Raw genomic sequence first — 22,016 nt, 5'->3', positions numbered from 1 at the left:
CCACACATCCTAAGTCATGCCTCAACGCATCATAATTTCCCTGCCCCCAGCTATAACTCTTGCCCTGTAGTACACACTTATCCCTCTCCATCACTAGAGTAAAAATCACCGAATTGTGGTCACTGTCCCCAAAGTGCTCACCTACCTCTAGTTCTAATACCTGGCCTGGTTCGTTACCCAGAACTAAATCCAGTATGGCCTCACCTCTTGTTGGCTTATCTACATATTGTGTCAGGAAACTCTCCTGCACACATTGGACAAACACTGACCCATCTAACGAACTTGAGCTATAGCTTTCCCAATCAATATCAGGAAAGTTAAAGTCTCCCATAACAATCACCCTATTACTGTCACTCTTCTCCTGAATCATCTCCGCAATCCTTTCTTCAACGATTCTAGGACTGTTAGGAGTCTGTCTGTCTGTTGGGGTTCAAATGAATCACCAGGTAATGCTCACCTGCATACAATTAAGTACACTTAATATGCAATGAACTCCTGATGCTCTTGTGGAGCAGTGCTAGCATCCTTATCACTGGGCCAGGAGAACTGGCTTCATGTCCCACTTGTTCTGCACATCTTCTTGCAAGTCTGAATAGGTTAATTAAAATAATTACACAGATTAATGATCTTTTGCAGTGGTAATATCTGTAATTTGGGCCAGAAGGTTCTGAATTTAAGTGCACCTGTCCTGGAAGTGGGTTGTAAGAGATTGATTAAAGGTAGTTTGGGGGCTCTTGTGGTGCAATGATAGTCTCCCAACCTCTGGGTCAGAAGGCCCAGTTTCAGGACCCAGCTGCCCTGGACATGTTTGCTCTGGGTGTGCATTTCAGAGCAGGTCAATTGAAATAGCCACGGTGATACTTTCCCTTCCTCTAGCCAGGTGGATCTGATTTCAAGTCTTACCTGCCCTGGTGGTGTGTCTTGCATGTCCAAAAGATTAATGATTATATGATTTACTCTTGATCTTGCAAAGCTGTCTGAATCATAATTTATCCCCAATCTCTTCCCATTATTCCCTTGCCCAACAAAAGTTCTTGTCTTTAGATGGTTTACTCATGAGCTGAAAAGCTAAAAGTGCTTGATTATTTCTTTCCTTCTAAAGGTAGATAACTCCAAGAAGCGAGAACTAATAAAACAAAATTTGTGTTTAATGTTTCACATGGTTGAATTTGCACTTATATTTTGTAAAATAGTTAAATATCAAAACGGCAATGGTTCTGCTGAAATGTGGCCAGGGAATTGTGGTTACTGAATTTGATGTGAGCAGGCATTTCATAATAAATGAATCTGCTTTCTTTTTCATTCCAACAGTCAAAAGCAGCTTATGTCCTCTTCTACCAGAGACAAGATACAATCAGTGGTACTGGCTATTTTGCACACGATCATAGTGCCAAGAAGGAAACCTCTGCATCTTTAGGCATCCAGCAGGAGAGTGACGAGGACTGCAATGAGAATGATGTAGAAAATGAAAACTGCATGCACACAAACTGACAGTAATGGTGCCATGTCAAAACTCTCCCATGCAGATTCCTGCCCGCAGGCACTGGAAAGCTAGAAACATACCACAAATAAAGAGCGAAACATCATCTGGAAAAGAGGTGCTACATCAGCCCAAGCTAAAAGCCATTTTGGATTTTACGTGATGAGATAGACTTAAGTGAATTACTTGAAGCTGAAGTGTATTAGAAAATCAACTAGAAGCTAATTGCGGTATATGATTCATGAAATCTATTTGTCTTACTGATGTATGCCGGTTCTTTACACTAAATATAAGAAATAATTAAATGGTTCCCCCTTCACTCCTCCCAACTTTTTTGAAAATGTGATAGTTCATCTCCCAAAAAAAGTTAGTTATTTTTGTAAGGATTTTGTTCCATGAACTAAAGTAAGCAGAAAAGTGTGCAATGTACGTGCCCTGCTTAAACGATGGCAAACATGAGCACTTAAACAGAATGGATCACTAATTCAGTGACAGCTCCTGCCATCTTTGTTGAAACAAGCATTGTAAAGCCCATCAAAATAGAGGACGAGAGACAAAACTGGCAATTGAAAAATGCCATGCAATGACTTCCAAGTTCCCATTGATCATCATCAATTAACCTGTATTATGGGTTACTGTTCCAGATAAGCTAAGTGGAATGGACCCATATTGTGGAAGTGAATAAAGCTTGTGTGTGTGCTACCTACGAACATTTATCAACTCTACTTTAACCCTTTGAGGACTGCAGTGGCATTTCTGCACCAAAATAAGGAAACAAAGGAAATTATAACTATGTTCATTCAAGAAGTCAACAGATTTAGAAATGTTCAGCTGTCCCCGTATACTTCTCAATTCTACTTTCCAAATAATTGTGAGGTGCAGCATTAGAAATGAACCGAAAGTTGTTTCTGCAGGTATTCTGTGACAGAAAACGTATTTTGTAAACTGCAAATGGGCTTGCAGTACTCAGGGTTAAAAATAGAATGTCATAATAGATTAAATTGATGTGCTGGATAATTTTCATTTGTTCAGCAAACTTGGTTTGCACTCTTTTACTTTTGGTGTATGACCAGGGCCTAATGTAACTATCTTCGTAACTCTTAAGTTATTGTATTAAAACTAGGCTCAAAAGCAACAATATAGCAATGAATTACATTATCAAATTTAATAGAACAAGTGCGCAAGAGGGTTAATTTTGTTTTAATTCCTTTTTGGAATTCACCATAGCCTTACAGCATATTAAATTGTGTATAGTAATCATTTGCATGTTGCAGTAACAATTGTATATATTATTGGGTAAACCTAGTTGAATTTATTGGTGAGCTGTACTTGAGGGGCCAGGATGCCAACAGCCTAGAGTGGGATTTTGATTTTTTTTTTCTGAACTGCTGCTTTCCATTTGATGTAAGTCAAAGGATGTGTTTTTTGGTTTCTTACTGCCATTGGCAGAAGCTGCATAATGCTTAAGAAATTGCTGTTCTATATGAAGTTGATCGCTTTTGTGTCCCATTGCCAATAAAGGAAATGATGGTCTTTGCTTTTAAATGAAAACAAAAAAAAACACATTATAAACTGATTTGAATGGTGTATTGTATAAAATAAGTTCACTCTGTGAGTGCACACTTGGTAAATTATTTTATTGAGATGTTCTAGTTAGACCAGGTTGAGTTAAGTATGAGTCGAAAATGGCTTTGCAGAGTAACTTGATATTAGTGCTGATAATTGTTGATGTTCTATTGTCTAATTTTGCCCTTTTTTTATTTTATTCTCCCTTTACTTTGTAAAATGGAAGTCATGAACCTCCAGCATGTCTGAGGTAAATGTTTGACTGCACTTCATTTCATTTGATTTTACATTTGAAACTTGCATGTTTGTTTATAAATTTACAATAAAGTTATGCAAGGCCTTAGCCACTCCACTCTGTCCTGATAACTGGGTAAAGTTTACTGCAAGCTCAGTTGTCATTGGTTACTGGGGAATATAAACTGCACTGGTATGATAGGTATAGTGTACTACAAAATGTTTTCAGTAAAGGTTTACTAAGTTTCATACTTGGCGTTAAACAATTTGCTCAATTAATATTTCCTTAAATGGATAGCATTGTTAAAATATATTTGTGGAAACTTTGCACACATGTGCAGTTTTATTTCAATGATTGTAATTCTTATCAATGAATAAAAATAAAAACAAAAGACACGAAGTCATGAAGGATGTTATTAGATGGAAGTTTTATAGGGTTTCAAGAATAGTATAATCATATTGATGCAGAATTTAGATCCTAATGTTTAATGCAGTTTGTGAAGGTGAGATATTTGCCTATGAAGGTTAAAATTGGCACATTTATAATTTAAAATGAGAAAAGAAAGTTTTACTGTAGAAATTGCAGGATTCAGAGATCAAAGGGTAAACTTTTTTTTTCTTTAGTCTATGTGCATGTTGGGTGGGCTGGCATTTTTTAACAATCCCTAATTGTCCTGGAGAAGGCAGTCCATTTGGTATCAGTACACCCACAGGGCTTTGAGCAACAGTGAAAGAATGGCTACATTTTCCAAGTTAGGATGGTGAAGATTAAGAGAGGAACTTGCAGGTGATGCTCTTTTTGTTGTCTAGTTGGACAAGAGCAATATGCGGAGAGTTTGCAGGGTGTTGTTTGTGAAGTATTGGTGAGTTTCTGTAGTGCATTTTCTCAGAATCACTGAATTGTTACAGCACAGAAGGAAGCCATTTGGCTCATTGTACCTTCTATTACCTTTTCCTATTCTGCCTTTTCCCCATATCCTGACACCATTTCTATCCAAATAATCATCCAATCCCCTCTTGAATGTCTCAATTGAACCTGCCTGCTCTACATTTCCAGGCAGTGTATCCCACGTCAGAACTACTTGATGTGAAAAAGTTCTTGTTTTTCCCTCACATCACCCTTGCTTTGTTGGCACATTATCATGCATCAATGCTCTCTTGTTCTTGTTTCTTTGAGTGCAAACAGCATTCCCCTATCTACTCTGTCCAGTCTGCTCATGACTTTGAAAACCTCTATCAGATTTCCTCACAGCTGCCACCTTCCCCCCCCCCCCCCCAAACCCCAAAATAATACAAGCTCAACATCTTTAATCTGATAAGTGACGTTTTACATTCCTGGAGCAATTCTTATAAATCACTTCTGCTAATATACTGTGGAACCCAGAACTATACATAAGAGTCCAGTTGGGGTCTAATAAGTGTTTTTTTTTCATTCACTCATGGGACATGGGCATCACATGCTGGCTGGCCAGCATTTATTGTCTGTCCCTACATGCCTTTGCGAAGGAGATGGTGCCTCTTGAACCGCTGCAGTCCGCGTGCTGTAGGTTGACCCATGGTGCCGTTGGGGAGGGAATTCCAGGATTTAACCCAGTGACTGAAGGAATGGCGATATATTTCCAAGTCAGGATGAAACTTGGAGGGGAACTTGCAGGTGGTGGTAACCCCATGTATCTGCTGCCCTTTTCCTTTTTGCTGAAAATGGTCGTGGGTTTGTAATAATGCTGTCTAAGGATCTTTGATGAATTTCTGCAATGCATCTTGTAGATAGTACACACTGCTGCAACTGAATGTAGGTGGTGGAGGAAGTGGATGCAGTGCCAAAAAAAGTAGGCTGCTTTGTCCTGGATAGTCTCAAGTTGCTTGAGTGTTGTTGGAGCTGCACCTATCCAGGCAAGTGAGGGGCATTCCGTTACACTCCTGAAGAGTGTATAACTCCCCAGGACCTGATTAGGTTTACCCTAGAGCTCTGTGGGAAGCTAGAGAAGTGATTGCTGGGCCCCTTACTGAGATATTTGTATCATTGATAATCACAGGTGAGATGCCAGAAGATTGGAGGTTGGCTAACGTGCCACTATTTAAGAAAGGTAAAGCCAGGGAACAATAGACTGGTGAGCCTGGCATTGGGGTGGGCAAGTTTTTGGAGGGAATACTGAGGGACAGGATTTGCATGTGTTTGGAAAGTCAGCATGGCTTTGTGCGTGGGAAATCATGTTTCATGAGCTTGATTGAGGTTTTTTTTGAAGAAATAACAAAGAGGATTGATGAGGACAGAGCAGTAGATGTGATCCGTGTGGACTTCAATAAGGTGTACGACAAGGTTCCTCATGGTAGACTAGTTAGCAAGGTTGTTCTAATGGAATACAGGGAGAACTAGCCACTTGGATACTGAACTGGCTCGCCTGTGACCAGAGGTGTGCCACAAGGATCAGTGCTGGGTCCACTACTTTTTGTCATTTATATAATTGATTTAGATGTGAACGTAGGTATAGTTAGTAAGTTTGCAGATGACACCAAAATTGGATGTGTAGTGGACAGCAAAGAAGGTTACCTCAATACAACTGGATCTTGATCAGATGGGCCAATGGGCTGAGAAGTGGTAGATTGATTTTAATTTAGATAAATGAGGTGCTGCATTTTGGAAAAGCAAATCAGAGCAGGACTTATACTCTTAATGGTAAGGTCCTGGGAGTGTTGCTGAACAAAGAGACCTTGGAATGCAGACTCATAGTTGATTGAAAGTAGAGTCACAGGTAGATCGGATAGAGAAGAAGGCATTTGGTATGCTTTCCTTTATTGGTCAGAGCATTGAGTACAGGAGTTGGGAGGTCACGTTGCAGCTGTACAGGACATTGGTTAGGCCAATTTTGGAATATTGTCTGGTTTCCTTCCTAGCGGAAGGATGGTTTAAAACTTGAAAGGGTTCAGAAAGGCTTTACAAGGATGTTGCCAGGGCTGGATGATTTTAGCTATAGAGAGAGGCTGAATAGACTGGGGCTGTTTTCCCTGGAACGTCAGAGGCTGAGGAGTGACCTTTATTTTTGTGCTGTATGTCTCTATGACTTGTGCTTTGGGTGTCAGGAGGTGAGTTCCTTGCTGCAGTATTCATAGCCTCGGGCCTGCTTTTGTAGCCACTGTGTTTTTGTAGCAAGTCCAGTTGAGTTTCTGGTCAATGGTATCCCCGAGGATGTTGATAGTGGGGGATTGAGTCTTGGTAACACTAATAAATGTCAAGGAGCGATGGTGGTGATGTCTCCTATTCGAGGTAGTCATTGCCTGGCATTTGTGTTGCGAGGAAGTTACTTACCACTTGTCAGACCAAGACTAGATGTTGACCAGATCTTGTTTCATTTGAACATCAACTGCTTTCGTGAATAGTGCTGAGCATTGTGCAATCATGGGAAACATCCCCAACCTTATAATGGAGGGATAGTTGTTAGTGAAGCAGCTGAAGATAGTTGGGCAGAGTACGCTATCCTGGAGAGATCCTGGAGCTGAGCTAACTCCAACAACCATATATGCCAGATATGACTCCAGCCAGTGAACAGTTTGCCCCCACTTCCAGTTTTGCTAGTTCTACAGTTTCAATATCTCCTCCTTGCATTACATTCTATGCCCCCATTAATAAAGCCTTAATAAGGATCTTAGAGATGGTACACACTAATGCTACAGTGATGGGGGAGGATATGAGTGCTGCTGTCCTGCCACCTCCCTGTTATGGATTGAAAATGGCAACCTCCACTCAGGTTGAGGGAGATCATTGGCAAAGCTTTCACAGTTGGGGACCACAGTGCCTTTCAGTTTTAGAGTAGGCAGCGATACAATCTGAGTTGGAAACTGCTCACTGTCATCGTCATTTCAGACTTGGAAATGTATCACATCATCCGCAAAATTTGCCAAGAATTCAGAGCCGTATTGTGCCATGTGCTGACATCCAGAAGTGCTCATCTGACACCTGAAAAGGTATTTTTGGTTAAATTCTGTTGGAGTTCTTAAGAATCCCACCATAAGCAGCTTGCTTGTTTCGTAAATGCTCTGCTGAAACTTCTCCAACTCTTGCCTTCTCTCTACTTCAAACCTATCTCCAAGCGATCTTCAGGGCATTAGCCCAGCATCATTTGAGAGGATTCCATGTCATGCTGTACTTGAAGCGTTTTACTGTGTTTGCAGTGCTGTGTAAGTTCTGACATGTGGTTGGTGTTAGGTATTCTCTTGTTTTCTCTCCCTTACCAAGGACATGAGTACTTGTAGTGAAATGCTTTCAAACTGTTGCTGGTCATCTTAATTCTAGATATTAAGTGGTGAATGACAGCTGCCTATGGTGCTTTGGCCACCTTCCTGAGCAGAAGCAGCATGTTTCTGTCAACGTTGATTAAGGCCCATGCTTTCAATGGATACTACTACACTTTTACAAACAATGTGTATGTAATAAAGGTTTCAAATAATGGGAAAATGGAGGTGGGGCAATCAATGTCTCAAGACAAGATTATTCAACCCATTTTTCTTGTGCCCTCACTTTAAAAGAGAAACCCAACAAATTCCTCTCCCCTAGTCTTGCTCACAGCCTTGTAAATTTTTCCTGCTCAGGTGCTTATCCAATTGACTTCATGAAAGTCACTGTCTTTCTAAATGGTGCATTGATGATTACAGTTTTCTTTAATATAGAAAAAAATTCTCTCTCCCCAAAAAGCTCTGGTGCTCTGTGTTAACACAATCCCCACTCCTTCTCCCACCCTCATGGAGTGAAGCAGCTCACCATCCTTTAAGGTCCTCAATAAATTGAGGTCGAGTCAGCAACACCCACATCCCATGAGCTAAGTTTAAAAATAACACTGTGTTCTGTGTGGTCAAGAGGATATAAATTGTTGTAAAGATTATTTTGGATTAGAAACCTTCCTGCCAAATTGGGGATTATAAGAGCATAAGAAATAGAATCAGGCAGAGGCCATTTGCTGAACTATTTAGTGCATTCATGACTGGTCTGATTGGTGTTTAAAGTTTTTCTTATCAGTTTCCCCTAACCCTTGACCCCGATGTCAAGAAAAAGTTTTTAACACAATCTTGAAAGTATGCAATGACACAGCCCTGCTACTGTTTCCTGTACAAGTAAGCACTAACAACACAATGGGAGAACAAATTCCTCACCCTCCAAGTTAAATGTGAGATGCCTTGTTTTGAAGCTATTTCCGTTAATTCTAGATTTCCTGAGGGGGAGTAACATCTCAGCATGTACCAGTCAAGACCCTCTCAATGGCCTTTTATTCTAAATGCTAGAATTTCTCTTAAGACAAATCCCTTATTCCAGAAACAGTCTAGCGGATCTTTTCTGAATGACCTCCAATGCATGCATGTGCCCTTCAAAATGTGTGCATTCAGAAACAATGCTGGAGTTGTAACAATAGTTAGGCCGTAGCCAGAGTACTGGCCTCCACACTGCGAAAATGATGTGACTGGATTAGAGAGGGTGGAGAGAAGATTCATCAGAATGTTGTCTGGGCTGGAGAATTCAGCCATGAAGAGAGACGAGACAGGCTGGGTTGCTTTCCTTAGAAAAGAGAAGCTGGGGTGGTGGACCTGATCGAGGTGTATGAAGTTCTGAGATTGAGAGAAAATGTTTATCTTTAACAGAGGAATCAGCAACCAGTTTATAATGTAAGGAGCAAGAGGTGAAGATGATTTAACTACTTTACAGCGAGAGATTGGTGGATATCTGGAACTAACTATGTACAAGTGTGGTAGAGGCAGGAACCAATAGAACATTAGGAATTATTAAGTTAAGCACTGTAGTATACAGAGCTCTGGTTCAAATGTTGGAATACAGGGTTAGATTAAATAGATGCTTGATGGCTGGCAGCACGATGGGCTGAAAGACCTCTTTTTACATGCTGTAAAAACTGACTAATGCCAAGTTGCACTTGGGACTCTCACATTGAACAGTAAAAAATAAAATTCAATTTTGAGTATATTATTCAACGTTTATGTTTGGATGAGTGATTGTGTAATTAGCAATCGTACAATAGGCAAGGGTCTAATTCAGTCTAATATATATACACCACTTCTCTGTAACAGCTATCTCCAATTAGCCCCAGTCTCATGAACGATATTTTTCATGTAAAATGTATTTTCAAATATATTCCATGTCCTGTGATATTGCAGTTAGATGTTAATAATTCCAAGACCAATGAGCTATGGAAACAGTAACATTTCTTTAGGGAATTGATTTGTGCTTAATGGTTTTATTAATGCCAATTCAATAAAGTAAGAGAAGTGATCAACTGTGCATCAAATGTTGTACAACTGAAACCAAAATGCTGGAAAATATCAGATAAGGCAGCTTTGTGGGAGGTAATGTACTTCTCATTTCAGATTAGTGCTTTTTAACAAGAGCTGGAAGATGTCAGATATAAGCAGTTTTTAAATAAATACAGATCCAGGCAAAAGGAAGACAGGGAATAAACAAAAGAGAAAGGTAATTACTGGTACAGCAAATCATAATGAGGTAATCGAACAAATTCAGAAACAAAACATCAGTCCAGAAGAGACTTAATAAGTTGCAATAGACAAGGCAAGACGCATAGAAAATCTAGCCATGTAGAGAAAGTTGGTTGTGACATGGTAAAATAAGGGGTGGGAAGATCCATGTCTCTTGAACAGTGAGCATTCCTACCTCAAGCACCAGTTAGCTCTGGTGCAGCCCTGTTGATCAACAGAAAGTGGGAGCGATAGTTATTATCTAATGATATTAAACCCATGTAGGGCAAAATGTTTGTAAAGTGCCAAGTAAAAAGATGCTGTTTTTCAAGTGGTGTTGAATTTCATTGGATGGGACTAGCTGAAGAAATAGGCTGGAGAAGTAACATGGTAAGTGAATAGAAGCTCAGGAGATTGCTTGTGGACTGATCAGATGCGTACATTAAACCGATTGGCCATCTTGTTTTGGTATCCCCATTGGACAGGAATCATGCGTTAGCCATTAGAATCAGATCATTAACTTTGCAGAGCCTTGGTTTGCTTGCAACTCTGTTCATAACAGGCAACAACATGAAAATTAAGAGTTGTGATGATAAATATTGATCTCTTGTTAACAGCTCTAAAGTGTCAATCTGATCAGTTAGCCAGTTCTTGGAAAAGCTTGGGTGAAGAGGCAAAACAAATTACCCCTCAGTCTGAGGGAACTTGAACAATTTATCTAGTATCAATAATTAATTTGTCCAATACCTTACTTTGCCAATGGCAATTCTAATTAGTACAAATTAAAAGTTACCAATCTTCTGGCCTTGGTTCTTATTAATTTTGAAGACGTTTTAAAATGTGTCCTGCTTTTTTAAGGTATTCTGCATATTTATTGATGCACAGTCCAGTAAATGTGAATGATTTGATACAGTGTATTCTTAATATTTACTGAGAAATGTCTTCAAATTCATGTAGTTTAACGTTTGAGTATATTATCATAAAGCAATGTACTTGTAATCAATTATATCTCAACAGCTGCTTAGTGTATCTGAGTTTACAATAAAGATGTTTGGATATACAAGGGATTATTCATTATGATAACAATCTAACCACTGTGGAATTCTTAGTTCAAACATCTGCCTTTCAGACCCTCTTTTAAAATCCATTTTGTAATCTTCCTGACCTTGGCCATCTTTGGTTTGCTATCGTCTGTTTGTGTCTCTGGGAAATTTTGTTGGGTTGCAAATTTGCCTCGGCTCAGAGTTTAAATCACATTTATACAAATGTAAAATGAGACTCCAAACCTGCCTCTCAATTATAATTCTTTACACCACTTAGAGCCATGTGATCTCCTACAAATAACAAAACCAAGACCAGTTGTGGCCAGAGGAAATGAGGAAATTGGGGAAGAGTAGTCTGCAAAACAAAATTACATTACTGAAGAGAACACTTCCTCCTCTTCTTTTTCCTCTTCCTCCCCTACCCCCACTCCTACCAGCTTTGCTAAGTCCACAAAATCACAATGTAATTTGTATTAGAAATGTCACTGCTTCTTTGTAAGGTGATATCTTTCAAAGCTAAGAGTAAATCCAGCTCTTTCTCAGAATGCAATAAATTCACGTTTACTGCATGAGCTAGCTACCATTTCAACATGTCCACTGTTCATGCACGTGATTCACATAACAGACAAACTAATTCTGTCCTTGTATTATGTCTAAATATGAACTTGTTTTTACCTATCCTATTGAATTAAAATTACTCTACAAAACATCATTTGATCCCTTTATTATTTATGAATCTGGCCAGCCCCCTACTCTATCCCCGAAGCCCCACATTGACCATGGCTGTACATATCTGAACATGCAGGCAATTCGCCATAGACAATCTACCTAACCTGCACCTCTTTGGACCGTGGGAGGAAACTGGAGCACCCAGCAGAAACCCACACAGACAAGCACATTCTGTATGAGGTCACCCTTGGCAGGAATCAAATCCGGGTACCTGGCACTGAGGCAGCAGAGCTAACCACTGAGCCACCATACCACTTTATTGAGAATAGTTGACAGCAAAGATTTTAAATTGATTCCAACAGGACACCATTGATTAATTATCCAAACAGATACTAAATCCATTGATCATGATTTGCTTTTAGTCCATTTTTAATTACTGCTGTTGATTATCAAGTTATCAATTCCATCAAGTTTATCGACTGAAGTAAGAGCTATATGTTAATTTTTTAAAAACTATGGTGAGGATCTATGTACTATGTTTTGGTATATGTACAATCTATTTTGACACTTTACTGTTATTGACTGTTAATTTCAACATTCCATGGATAAGAGAAATGGACAAGGTCTTTTCCCTGGGGTGGGGGAGTCCAGAACGAGGGGACATAGGTTTAGGGTGAAAGGGGAAGGATTTAAAAGGAACCTAAAGGGCAACTTTTTCACGCAGAGGATGGTGTTTGTATGTATGGAATGAGCTGCCAGAGGAAGTGGTGGAGGCTGGTACAATTACAGGATTTAAAAGACATCTGAATGGATATATTGAATAGGAAGGGTTGAGAGGGTTATGGGCCAAGTGCTGGCAAATGGGACTAGATTAGGCTAGGATAGCAGGGCGACATGGATGAGTTAGACCGAAGGGTCTATTTCTGTGCTGTAGATCTCTTATGACTCTGATTCTATTCCTCTGTATGTAATTCCATAGAACTGCACCCAAGTTAGAAATGTCATCCACTAAAATGACCAAAGACTGAAAGAATCAATAATTGGGTCAGGAGTGTCTTTATAGCTACAAATAAATACCTTCGAGATTCTTATCTGTATTATCTATGAATACACAACTTTTAAAACAAAGTGCTGAAGAAACTCAGCAGGTCAGGCAGCCTTTGTGGAGAAATCATTAACATTTGAGTTTGGTTTATTGCTCTGGCATCTACTGAGGTACAGTGAAAACTTCTTCAGAACTGAAAGGGGCTAGAAAAGTGATAAGTTTTAGATACCTTTTAATTAAGTTATGATGTGAGACCATGACTCTGTATTCTGGCCCACAGGTAGGTATGTGATCACAATGATAGGTTTTGTACTGCTGGAAAAGGGGGAGGAAGAGCAAGTGGGACACAATGGAGGTATCCAGGGACAAGGGGCACTGCTGATAGTGGAGAAGGGATATTGATGAAGCGTGGATGTTAACGGCAGAAAATAGGTCACCCTGACTGACTGCAAACCCAGGCAGAAGTGGGTACTGCAGATGCTGGAGATTAGAATCAAGATTCAAGTGGTGCTGGAAAAGCACAGCAGGTCAGCAGCATCTGAGGAGCAGGAAAATCAACATTTTAGTGAAAAACCCTTTCATCAGGAATGAGAACAAACACATGCAATTATGACCATGGAGGGGGATAATCAAAATGAAGGACGGACTTTCTGATCTGAAATTGTTCAACTCAGTGTTGAGTCCTTAAGGATATAATGTGTTTTTTTTTTCAAATTTAAGGAGGTAATTCTACAATTTGTGTTGGGCTTTTTTGGAATACTGAGCAACCTAAGACAGAAATGTAAGCATGAGAGCAAGGTGGTATATTGATGTGGCCCATGTAGAAAGTTGGGGTCATATTTGCAGGTGGAGGTGTTTTGCAAAGTGGTCACCCAGTCTACAGTTTGTGTCATCAATGTGGAGGAAACTGGTGAGGTGGAAAGTGAGGGTAATGGGAGCTCTGTCACAGCTCGGAGAGGAAGTAGCGTACGAAATGGGCTGAAGGTCCTGTCAACCTGGTGAGGGGAATCATTTGTTGAGGAAAAAGGCATCAAAAGTGGTATGATAGAGCATGGAAACAAACTCTCGTCTAACTCGTCCATGCCAACAAAGCATCTCAATCTGACCTAGTTCTGTTTGCCAGCATTTGGCCCATTTTTCTCAAGTCAAAAAGTGTGGTGCTGGAAAAGCACAGCTGATCAGGCAGCATCTGAGGGGCAGCAGAATCAATGTTTCAAGCAGGAGCCCCTCATTTCTGATGAAAATCTTGCTCAAAATATCAACTCTTCTGCTCCTTGGATGCTGCCTGACCTGCTGTGCTTTTCCAGCACCACACTTTTTGATTCTGATCTCTATCTTCAGTCCTCTCTTTCTCTCATATTCCTCTAACGCCTTCCCATTCATATAGCCATCCAAATGCCTTTTTAAATGTACTTGTACCAGTTTGCATTACTACTTCTGACCACCTGCGTGAAAAAGTTGCACCTTGGGTCCTTTTCAAATCTTTCCCCTCGCTCTTTAAATCTGTGCCGTCTAGTTTTGGACTTACCTACCTTAAAGAAAACACCTTGAATAGTCAGGAGAAAGTGGAGAGTGCAGATGCTGGAGATCAGAGTGGAGAGTCTGGTGCTGGAAAAGCACAGCAGGTCAGGCAGCATCACAGGAGCAAGAGAATCGACGTTTCGGGCATGAGATTCCTGATGAAGGGGGTTTATGCTCGAAACATCGATCCTCCTGCTCCTCAGATGCTGCCTGACCTGTTCTGCTTTTCCATCACCACACTCTCCACCTTTAATTGTTACCCTGCTGCCAGACGGGCTGTGATCTCCAGCATTTATTCTTTGTTCAAATTCTAGCATCTGTAGTAATCTCCCATAGTCCATGTTTTGTCTCATGAAGGCAAGTGTGCCAAATGCCTTTTTCACCACCCTGTGCACGTGGAACTCTACTTTAAGGAACAATGTTTATGGTAGGTGGCGTCTTCAGAACACGTAACGAAAATAAAAACACAGAGAATGCAATGCAATCCTTGCACAAAAGAGTTTGCATTTCTGCTGAATGGAAGTTCATACACCTTCAGACCAGGAGGTGGCGCAGATAGAGAACTCCGGACCGGGAGGTGGCGCTGACATAGACCTCCGGACCAGAAGGTGGCGCAGATAGAGAACTCCGGACCGGGAGGTGGCGCTGATATAGACGTCCGGAACAGGAGGTGGCGCTGACATAGACCTCCGGAACGGGAGGTGGTGCTGACATAGACCTCCGGAACGGGAGGTGGCGCTGATATAGACCTCCGAACCAGGAGGTGGCGCTGACATAGACCTCCGGAACGGGAGGTGGCGCTGATATAGACCTCCGGACCAGGAGGTGGCGCCGACAAACACCTGCGGAACGGCAGGCGGCGCTGACATAGACCGCCAAACGACGATTGCAATTTCCGGCCGACGGGCCAGTGTTTACGGAAGTGAGGGTGACGTGTCGGATTGCGGTGGTTTGTGGGTCAGCGAGGCCTGTGCTCTGGAGGGGCGACAGGCGCCCGGGGGCGGCCGGAGACGGGGCTGGGGGGGCGAATCTGTCGCCGGCCCCGAGATGAGGAAAATGTCCACCTCGTCGCCCGAGGCCGTGAAGAAGCTGCTGGAGAACATGCAGAGTGACCTGAGGAGCCTGTCGCTGGAGTGCAGGAAAAAATTCCCCCCTGTCAAAGAGGTGAGTGTGGTAGGGGGTGGACACAGAGCCCCTGGGGGTGAGGCATGTGCGTGGACACTGACCCCCTAAGGGTGAGGTATGTGGGTGGACACTGACCCCCTGGGGGTGAGGCAGGGGGTGGACACAGAGCCCCTGGGGGTGAGGCAGGGGGTGGACACAGAGCCCCTGGGGGTGAGGCAGGGGGTGGACACACAGCCCCTGGGGGTGAGGCAGGGGGTGGACACAGAGCCCCTGGGGGTGAGGCAGGGGGTGGACACAGAGACCCTGGGGGTGAGGCAGGGGGTGGACACAGAGACCCTGGGGGTCAGGCAGGGGGTGGACACAGAGACCCTGGGGGTCAGGCAGGGGGTGGACACAGAGCCCCTGGGGGTGAGGTAGGGGGTGGACACAGAGACCCCTGGGGGTGAGGCAGGGGGTGGACCCAGAGCCCCTGGGGGTGAGGTAGGGGGTGGACACAGAGACTCCTGGGGGTGAGGCAGGGGGTGGACACAGAGACCCTGGGGGTCAGGCAGGGGGTGGACACAGAGACCCCTGGGGGTGAGGCAGGGGGGTGGACACAGAGCCCCTGGGGGTGAGGCAGGGGGTGGACACAGAGCCCCTGGGGGTGAGGCATGTGGGTGGACACTGACCCCCTAAGGGTGAGGCATGTGGGTGGACACTGACCCCCTGGGGGTGAGGCAGGGGGGTGCTCACAGAGCCCCTGGGGGTGAGGCAGGGGGTGGACACAGAGCCCTTGGGGGTGAGGCAGGGGGTGGACTCACGGCCCTTGGGGATGAGGCAGGGGGTGGACACAGGGCCCTTGGGGGTAGGACAGGTGGTGGGCACAGGGACCCTGGGAATGGGACAGGAGTAAGACATGGGGTGCCTAGGGTGGGAACAGGGCCCCTGGGGGTGGGACAGGCTGTGGGCACAGTGCCTCTGGGGGTTGGACACAGGGGGTGGACCAGGACCACTGGGGGTGAAGCGATTGTGATGTTGGGAGCTCACCGGAGAGGTACTGGAAGTGAGAGATCCCTGTACATGTTTGTGGAAGGTGAGGGTCTGATTCAAATGACCAAAGTGTAAGAGCACTAGCTGTCCCGTAAGACACCTTTACTATGTAACCCGAGGAAGGCGAAACACAGGTCCTCAGCTGGACTTGCAAAAGTGAGATACTGTCACTGAGGCTGGCACAAGACATCAAAACACATCAACACACCTTAGAGGGAGGGAGTTAATGCAATCCCCACACATAAAGGTTCTCCACCCCCCCCCCAATCCCAACAGCTTCCTTTCCCAAACTGTAGATCACAGGATAAAAGAGGAAATTTTTGGTAGTTTGATTGTTGCAACTGTTGTCAATTGCTCCTTTCTCGATTTGCAATAAATGTTTAATTGTGAAGTGTCCAATGCTGAGTGTGCACTTTTTTAATGAACCTGTGTAAAAGAGATCAAGCAATGATTTTCTAGATACTTTGCTTAATCAGCTTCTTTATCTTTTTCTGCTTTTGAAAAGCAAAAGATATACCGAAACTTCATATTGACTTTGTAAGCCAGTTGTACAATAGTTTGGTATGGCTGTAAGCAGTATATGGACTGTGAATTCAAGAATTCTAATCACTCAATAAGTGAACTGGCGCGCACGCACTCAATCTGAATGTTCACGTCTGTTATTGTGATGACATTGTGCAGTGGAATACATATGAGTTAGTTGATTATTTGATATGTTTTTGGGTGAGAAGAAAAAACTGTCCAAACCAGATGGTGTTTACTTGCTATGACTGTCTCTGTAATGTGATAACAGTGCCTGTTAAAACTCACGCAGAATTTTCAATTAATATCTTTCATTATTGATGGAACGTTTGAGCGGTGCTATTAAAATATTACTTTCTTTGGACCTGGCTAACAAGTTTCATGACGCAGTCCAGAACTTGTATAGGCAACTTGTACAGTGTCACTCAGAAAATAACCAATCTGTTTTTCCATCTGGAATATTGTTGACAAATGCAGATGATGTTGATAAGGAAAGTAACTCTCTTTATAGCTAGTTTGCAGCTTGGATCTTGGTTAATGAGCCCAGCAGATTTAACACTGTGCAGTGAAGGGATAATGACTCTTTTTCCCAGCCATTGGAGGGAGACATGCCACCGACTGCTCAGTTTACTTTCTGCCAGACCCATCTTGATTTATCTGCATTGTTATTCAACTAAGTTACTGTTAAGGAGAGACATCGTGCTGTGTTGAGTTGCAGGCAATCTTTCTTTTTTTTTTGATTTTCATAAACATTAATTTGAGTAGAAATATTATAAATGGTTCCAAGGATTTGAATAGAATGTTTTCTCCTTGACTGAATTTCCTCAGGCTTTGCAAAGCAAGTCATCTTCCAAACCAAAGATTGAGATTTTTTAGATTGTTATAAATATTTAGTGACTGAAATTATTTTATTCCGTCAAGCAAATTTATATATTTAATGATTTCATCCTGATAAGAATCACTAACAAGTTGGTTGTTATCTTCAGTTTCATTCTGCAATCATAACTGACCATTCAAGGTTTGGGTCTATGCCACCAAATCTTGCCCCAAATTTTGTCCTTCAACTCAGTCAATGGTTTCTTGCCTCATTGCTGTGGTGGGATCTAGCTATGCACAATTTGGCTGTTCGATGACTAATTTTTTAAAAAAGTGCATCATTAGCTATAGTGTGCTCTATCATCTCTGGTGAATGATGTGATGCAAATGCAGCCTGATTCTCTTGATCAAAAAAACATTCCTTGTTCAGGGTAACATAGAGTAAGGTGAGACCCAGTGTCAGTGTGTTGCTAACTTTGGCCTTTGGTTAAAGTTTTCTGAATTCCTCCAAGAACTGACAGAAGACCTCTTGCTGCCAATTCCCATTACTAACCCTTGATTGCTTTCAAGAACAGAGATTAATTGACAGGGTTCCGAAGCTGTCGGAAAAACATCTTTCAGATTTGAGGCCAGGATTAAATCTGGAGAAAGATGTGTTTTTCCAGACTCAAAAGTTTAACCGCCGTCTTCCGCTTCAAAAGAGAACTGGAGGTGGAAACCAACTTATTAATGTTTCTAAACATGACGAAACCATTGCAATCATCCATCTAATAACTATGTTCTCAGCCACGGTGAGAAACTTCAGAGCGCTTCAGTGAAGAGGGATTTGGACACCATGAAGCATCCCTACATTTTCAGCAGCCAAAGAAATCTCCATCAGCACTAGTTGTTCTAAGAGCACCAAATCTGGTAATTGCATATGTCTCTATGTTCCTCTCATTTCAAGAATTAAGGGTACATTAGTACCAAAGTCTTGAAATAATTTCTGTTAGCTCTAATAACTATATTGTGTTAGCATCATATTTCTTAAAGCAAAAATGATTAAAGGATGGAGTCATCAAGTTATGTCCAAAAATGGTTCAGTTTAACAGGAAGAATAAAATAAAACTGTGAAATTCTGAGCACCAGACAAATCTAGGTACAACAGTAAGGGGAAGTTGCCCTTTGAGATATATAAAGATCTTGAATGGTCTTGACAAGGTGGACATGGAAAGGATGTTTGCTGTTGTAGCTGAGTCCAGAACTAGGAGGTACTGTTTTCGAGATAGAGATCGCTCTTTTAGGACCAAGGTGAGATTTTGATTCTCTCAAAGTTGTGTGACTTTGGAATTCTCTGCCTCAGAAGGCTTTGGAATCAGGTCATTAAACTATTATTTTAGGCAGTGGAATCAACATTATTGGTGGTAGGTGGGATGTGGAATTTGGAATTCAGAACACAGCTCAGCCATGATTTTATTTAATGGCAGAACAGTCTTGAGGGGCTGAATGGTTTACTTGTGGCTCCTACTTCATGTGTTCATATGGATGCAACAATCAAATGATGAGCAGACAAACTATAGAAGAAGGATTACAGCTATATCCGTAAAGGCTTCTCTCCTTTCTCGTGAAGTGAGCAATTGTGGCCATCAAACAGATATTAAGCCCTTGCAGGGTTGCGGAGGCTGAATGTTCTGCTGCAAATGACTGACTTAACCTGACAAAGGCTGTCATTTTTTTAAATGAGATGTCAGAGTTGCAAGGCTGAACTAGACGCAGGCGAACAAAGCACCTGACAAGAATGCCCTGGAGGAGGAGGTTGCCCTGCTCTAACTGCAGTCATTTCAAGCTATCCATTAGAAAAGGTCACACTGGAAGCAAACAGATGGGATTCAATGTAGACTCTTTGTATTCAAGCTTAGTTGATGGGTGACGTTTACATTTTATCTGTGAAACGTTTTCCTAAAGCATGTAGGATTCTATGTTAATGGTCAAATTATGAATTTTTTTTCCCTTGTGATGATAAATCAACTATTAAAATTATTAATTGACTTTTCAGTGTACAGTAATGGCAGGGATGAGATTATCTAGCTTCTGTCCGTGATTCAGGTTATTCTGTGTGGAACTGACTATTCTGGGCAGGTGCCCTGTTCACCAATCACTGTTGTCAGCTGATACCAGGACCACAGTTAGTCGCTGTGCCTATGCTCAGGAGAATAAATATCAGGCTGTTTCAGTATTTTTTGTGAGCAGTTGTGTAAAGATAGGACTCAGCATGACTTTGCTGCTTCTTGGTGTTGATTAGTCAAATCCCATCAATTCAGCTTTTATAGATGACTTATTTTATTGAAGTAGTTATGGATGACCAGAGCCTCTAGAGTTGTGCCTCAAGCATGTGCCATTGCTTTAATTGCAATGATGGTTTGTATTTATGTCATGTTGTTCGTGCCTCAAAATGCTTTACACGAAACAAAGTTTATGGAACAAAATTTGACACCAGGCCACATAGAATAGATTTCCAAAAGCTTGGTCAAAGAAGCAGGTTTTAAGGAGTATTTTATAGCAAGAGAGAAAAGTGGCGATTCATTGACAGGGAATTCCTGACCTTAGTGTTTTGGCAACTGAAATCACAAATGGCTGTGGTGAAGTACTGAATTTGAGGTGCGCAAGGGATTAAAATTGGAGAAGTGTGCTGCTCTCAGATGATTGAGAGTAAGGAGGATGCTTGGAAAGTATAACTCTTTAAGAAGCCAATAGTCCAACAACTTTTAAATAAGTCCAGTTGTTTAGCTAAATACTGAAAGTTGCATTAATGATGACATGACAGCAGAATCAAACAAACTGCTGAGCATTTGCATCGATTTACTTAGGGATAGCAGCCTGAGTAGAGGTTTTTTTAAAAATTGGGATTGTTGAAGAGTTTAAAATATGTGCACATATCAGATTAGGTGTATGAATTTAAAAGACTTGTGCATTGAACCTGATTGGCATAACAAGACCATGTTGTAGTTTAAAAAGTCTGCAGTGCTCTTCAATATGCTGTTTTATACTTGAAAATGAACATGCAAACGAAGGCTCCGGTTTGGACAGAGTATAACTGAAGAAATGATATAAAATGTAATCTGCCTTTTCTGCCCTGAGGACTTCCCAAAGTGCTTAACGGCCAGAGAAGTACTAGTTAAGTGCTGGTATAATGTACGAAACACAATTGTGCACATGGTGGCTCCGTGGTTAGCACTACTGCCTCACAGCGCCAGGGACCCAGGTGTGATTCCCGCCTTGGGGCGACTGTCTGTGTGGAGTTTGCACATTCTTCCTGTGTCTGTGTGGGTTTCCTCCGGTCCTCCCACAGTCCAAAGATGTGCAGGTCAGGTGAGTTGGGCATGCTAAATTGCCAATTGTGCCAAAAGGTGCATTAGTCAGGGGTAAATATAGGGTTGGGGAATGGGTCTGGGTGGCTTACTCGTCGGAGGATCGGTGTGGACTTGTTGGGCCAAATGACCTGTTTCCATACTGTAGGGAATCTAATCCAAGTACTTGCTCACAGGAATGGGCTAATGATAAGACCTGTTTTTTGGGGGGACTGATTAATCTTTTGCATGTACCTAAGAGGTGTTGTGATTTCAGTCTAACATCTTTGTATGTCCTGGAATACAGCCGAGATTTTTATGCTAAGTTTGCTGGAATGAGACTAGAAGACAACCTTTTGACTTGGAGTTAGAAGTGCTGCTAACTGAAGATTTCCTTTCATTTCAAAGAAGCAAGTCTGCTCCTGAAGGATATTGTTAAATAAATCATCTTTTACCTTGGAGGCAGCTTAATAGCAGTGTCTTTGTGTGTTTAGTGTTGGTGCTGGCTGTAGTAAGTTTTGCTGATGTTTTTCATTCCTAATTCTTTCAATCACAGTTGATAAAACCTCACCTTGATTGCTGACAATGTGTCTGGTTTGAATGATACAATGAACTGCAAAGAGTGAGGTTCGTTTTAAATCTTGCCAAAGCGCACGGTAAACTGGCATCGGAAATGTTGTTATTGAGAGAAATTTGGGACCTTGTAATTTTGAAGAAAGATCTACCATAAGGTTACCATACTTGACAATCTTGATCAGACTTTTTTTTGCATGAAAGTTGCCAAAATCATAACTGCATTTTAAGCTTTGCTGCAGCAATGTTAAATTGACCCAGTGGACGCAATCATAGTGCTGTCACGACATAATTGCTTTTTCGACTAAACTCTTGCACTTCACTATGTGATCACCATGTTTGACCTTCATTTGAAGTGCACCAACTACTGTAATAGTGATGGTGTTGCATTGTTGGAGTGTCAATATAGTTGACGTAATAATGATGCACAGCAATGAAATATTTCCCTGCTGATTAAAAATAATTATATTCTATGTCCTAATGAGAAAACTGAAGGACATTGGTTCCAATATGTCACTACAATGACTGGGTTTTTGCACTCTTACATGTTCTGCAAGATTAGATTTTCTTTGGTATTTATTCATTAGTAAAATCCA

At 41.8% G+C, this 22,016-nt stretch overlaps 2 protein-coding genes across 6 annotated transcripts in view; both read left to right on the top strand.

The window, feature by feature from the left end:
* The window catches only part of LOC140457994 (ubiquitin carboxyl-terminal hydrolase 15-like), a 115,705-nt gene extending 112,307 nt beyond the window's left edge, over window positions 1-3,398 (top strand). For all 4 annotated transcript variants that reach the window (XM_072551914.1, XM_072551913.1, XM_072551917.1 and 1 more), the window contains one exon: window positions 1,312-3,398. In XM_072551914.1, coding sequence (XP_072408015.1) covers window positions 1,312-1,491 — 180 coding nt within the window. In that variant the 3' untranslated portion in view covers window positions 1,492-3,398. The remainder of the gene's footprint in view (window positions 1-1,311) is intronic.
* Window positions 3,399-14,986: 11,588 nt separating this feature from the next.
* mon2 (MON2 homolog, regulator of endosome-to-Golgi trafficking) overlaps window positions 14,987-22,016 on the top strand; it is a 120,094-nt gene continuing 113,064 nt past the window's right edge. For both annotated transcript variants that reach the window (XM_072551912.1, XM_072551911.1), the window contains exon 1: window positions 14,987-15,193. In XM_072551912.1, the coding sequence (XP_072408013.1) occupies window positions 15,077-15,193 (117 nt within the window). In that variant the 5' untranslated portion in view covers window positions 14,987-15,076. The remainder of the gene's footprint in view (window positions 15,194-22,016) is intronic.

This window comes from Chiloscyllium punctatum, chromosome 32 (assembly GCF_047496795.1).
Source record: "Chiloscyllium punctatum isolate Juve2018m chromosome 32, sChiPun1.3, whole genome shotgun sequence".
NCBI classification, from domain to species: domain Eukaryota; kingdom Metazoa; phylum Chordata; class Chondrichthyes; order Orectolobiformes; family Hemiscylliidae; genus Chiloscyllium; species Chiloscyllium punctatum.
Note: the sequence above shows the minus strand (reverse complement) of the source record. Positions and strands in the feature narration are given on the sequence as shown.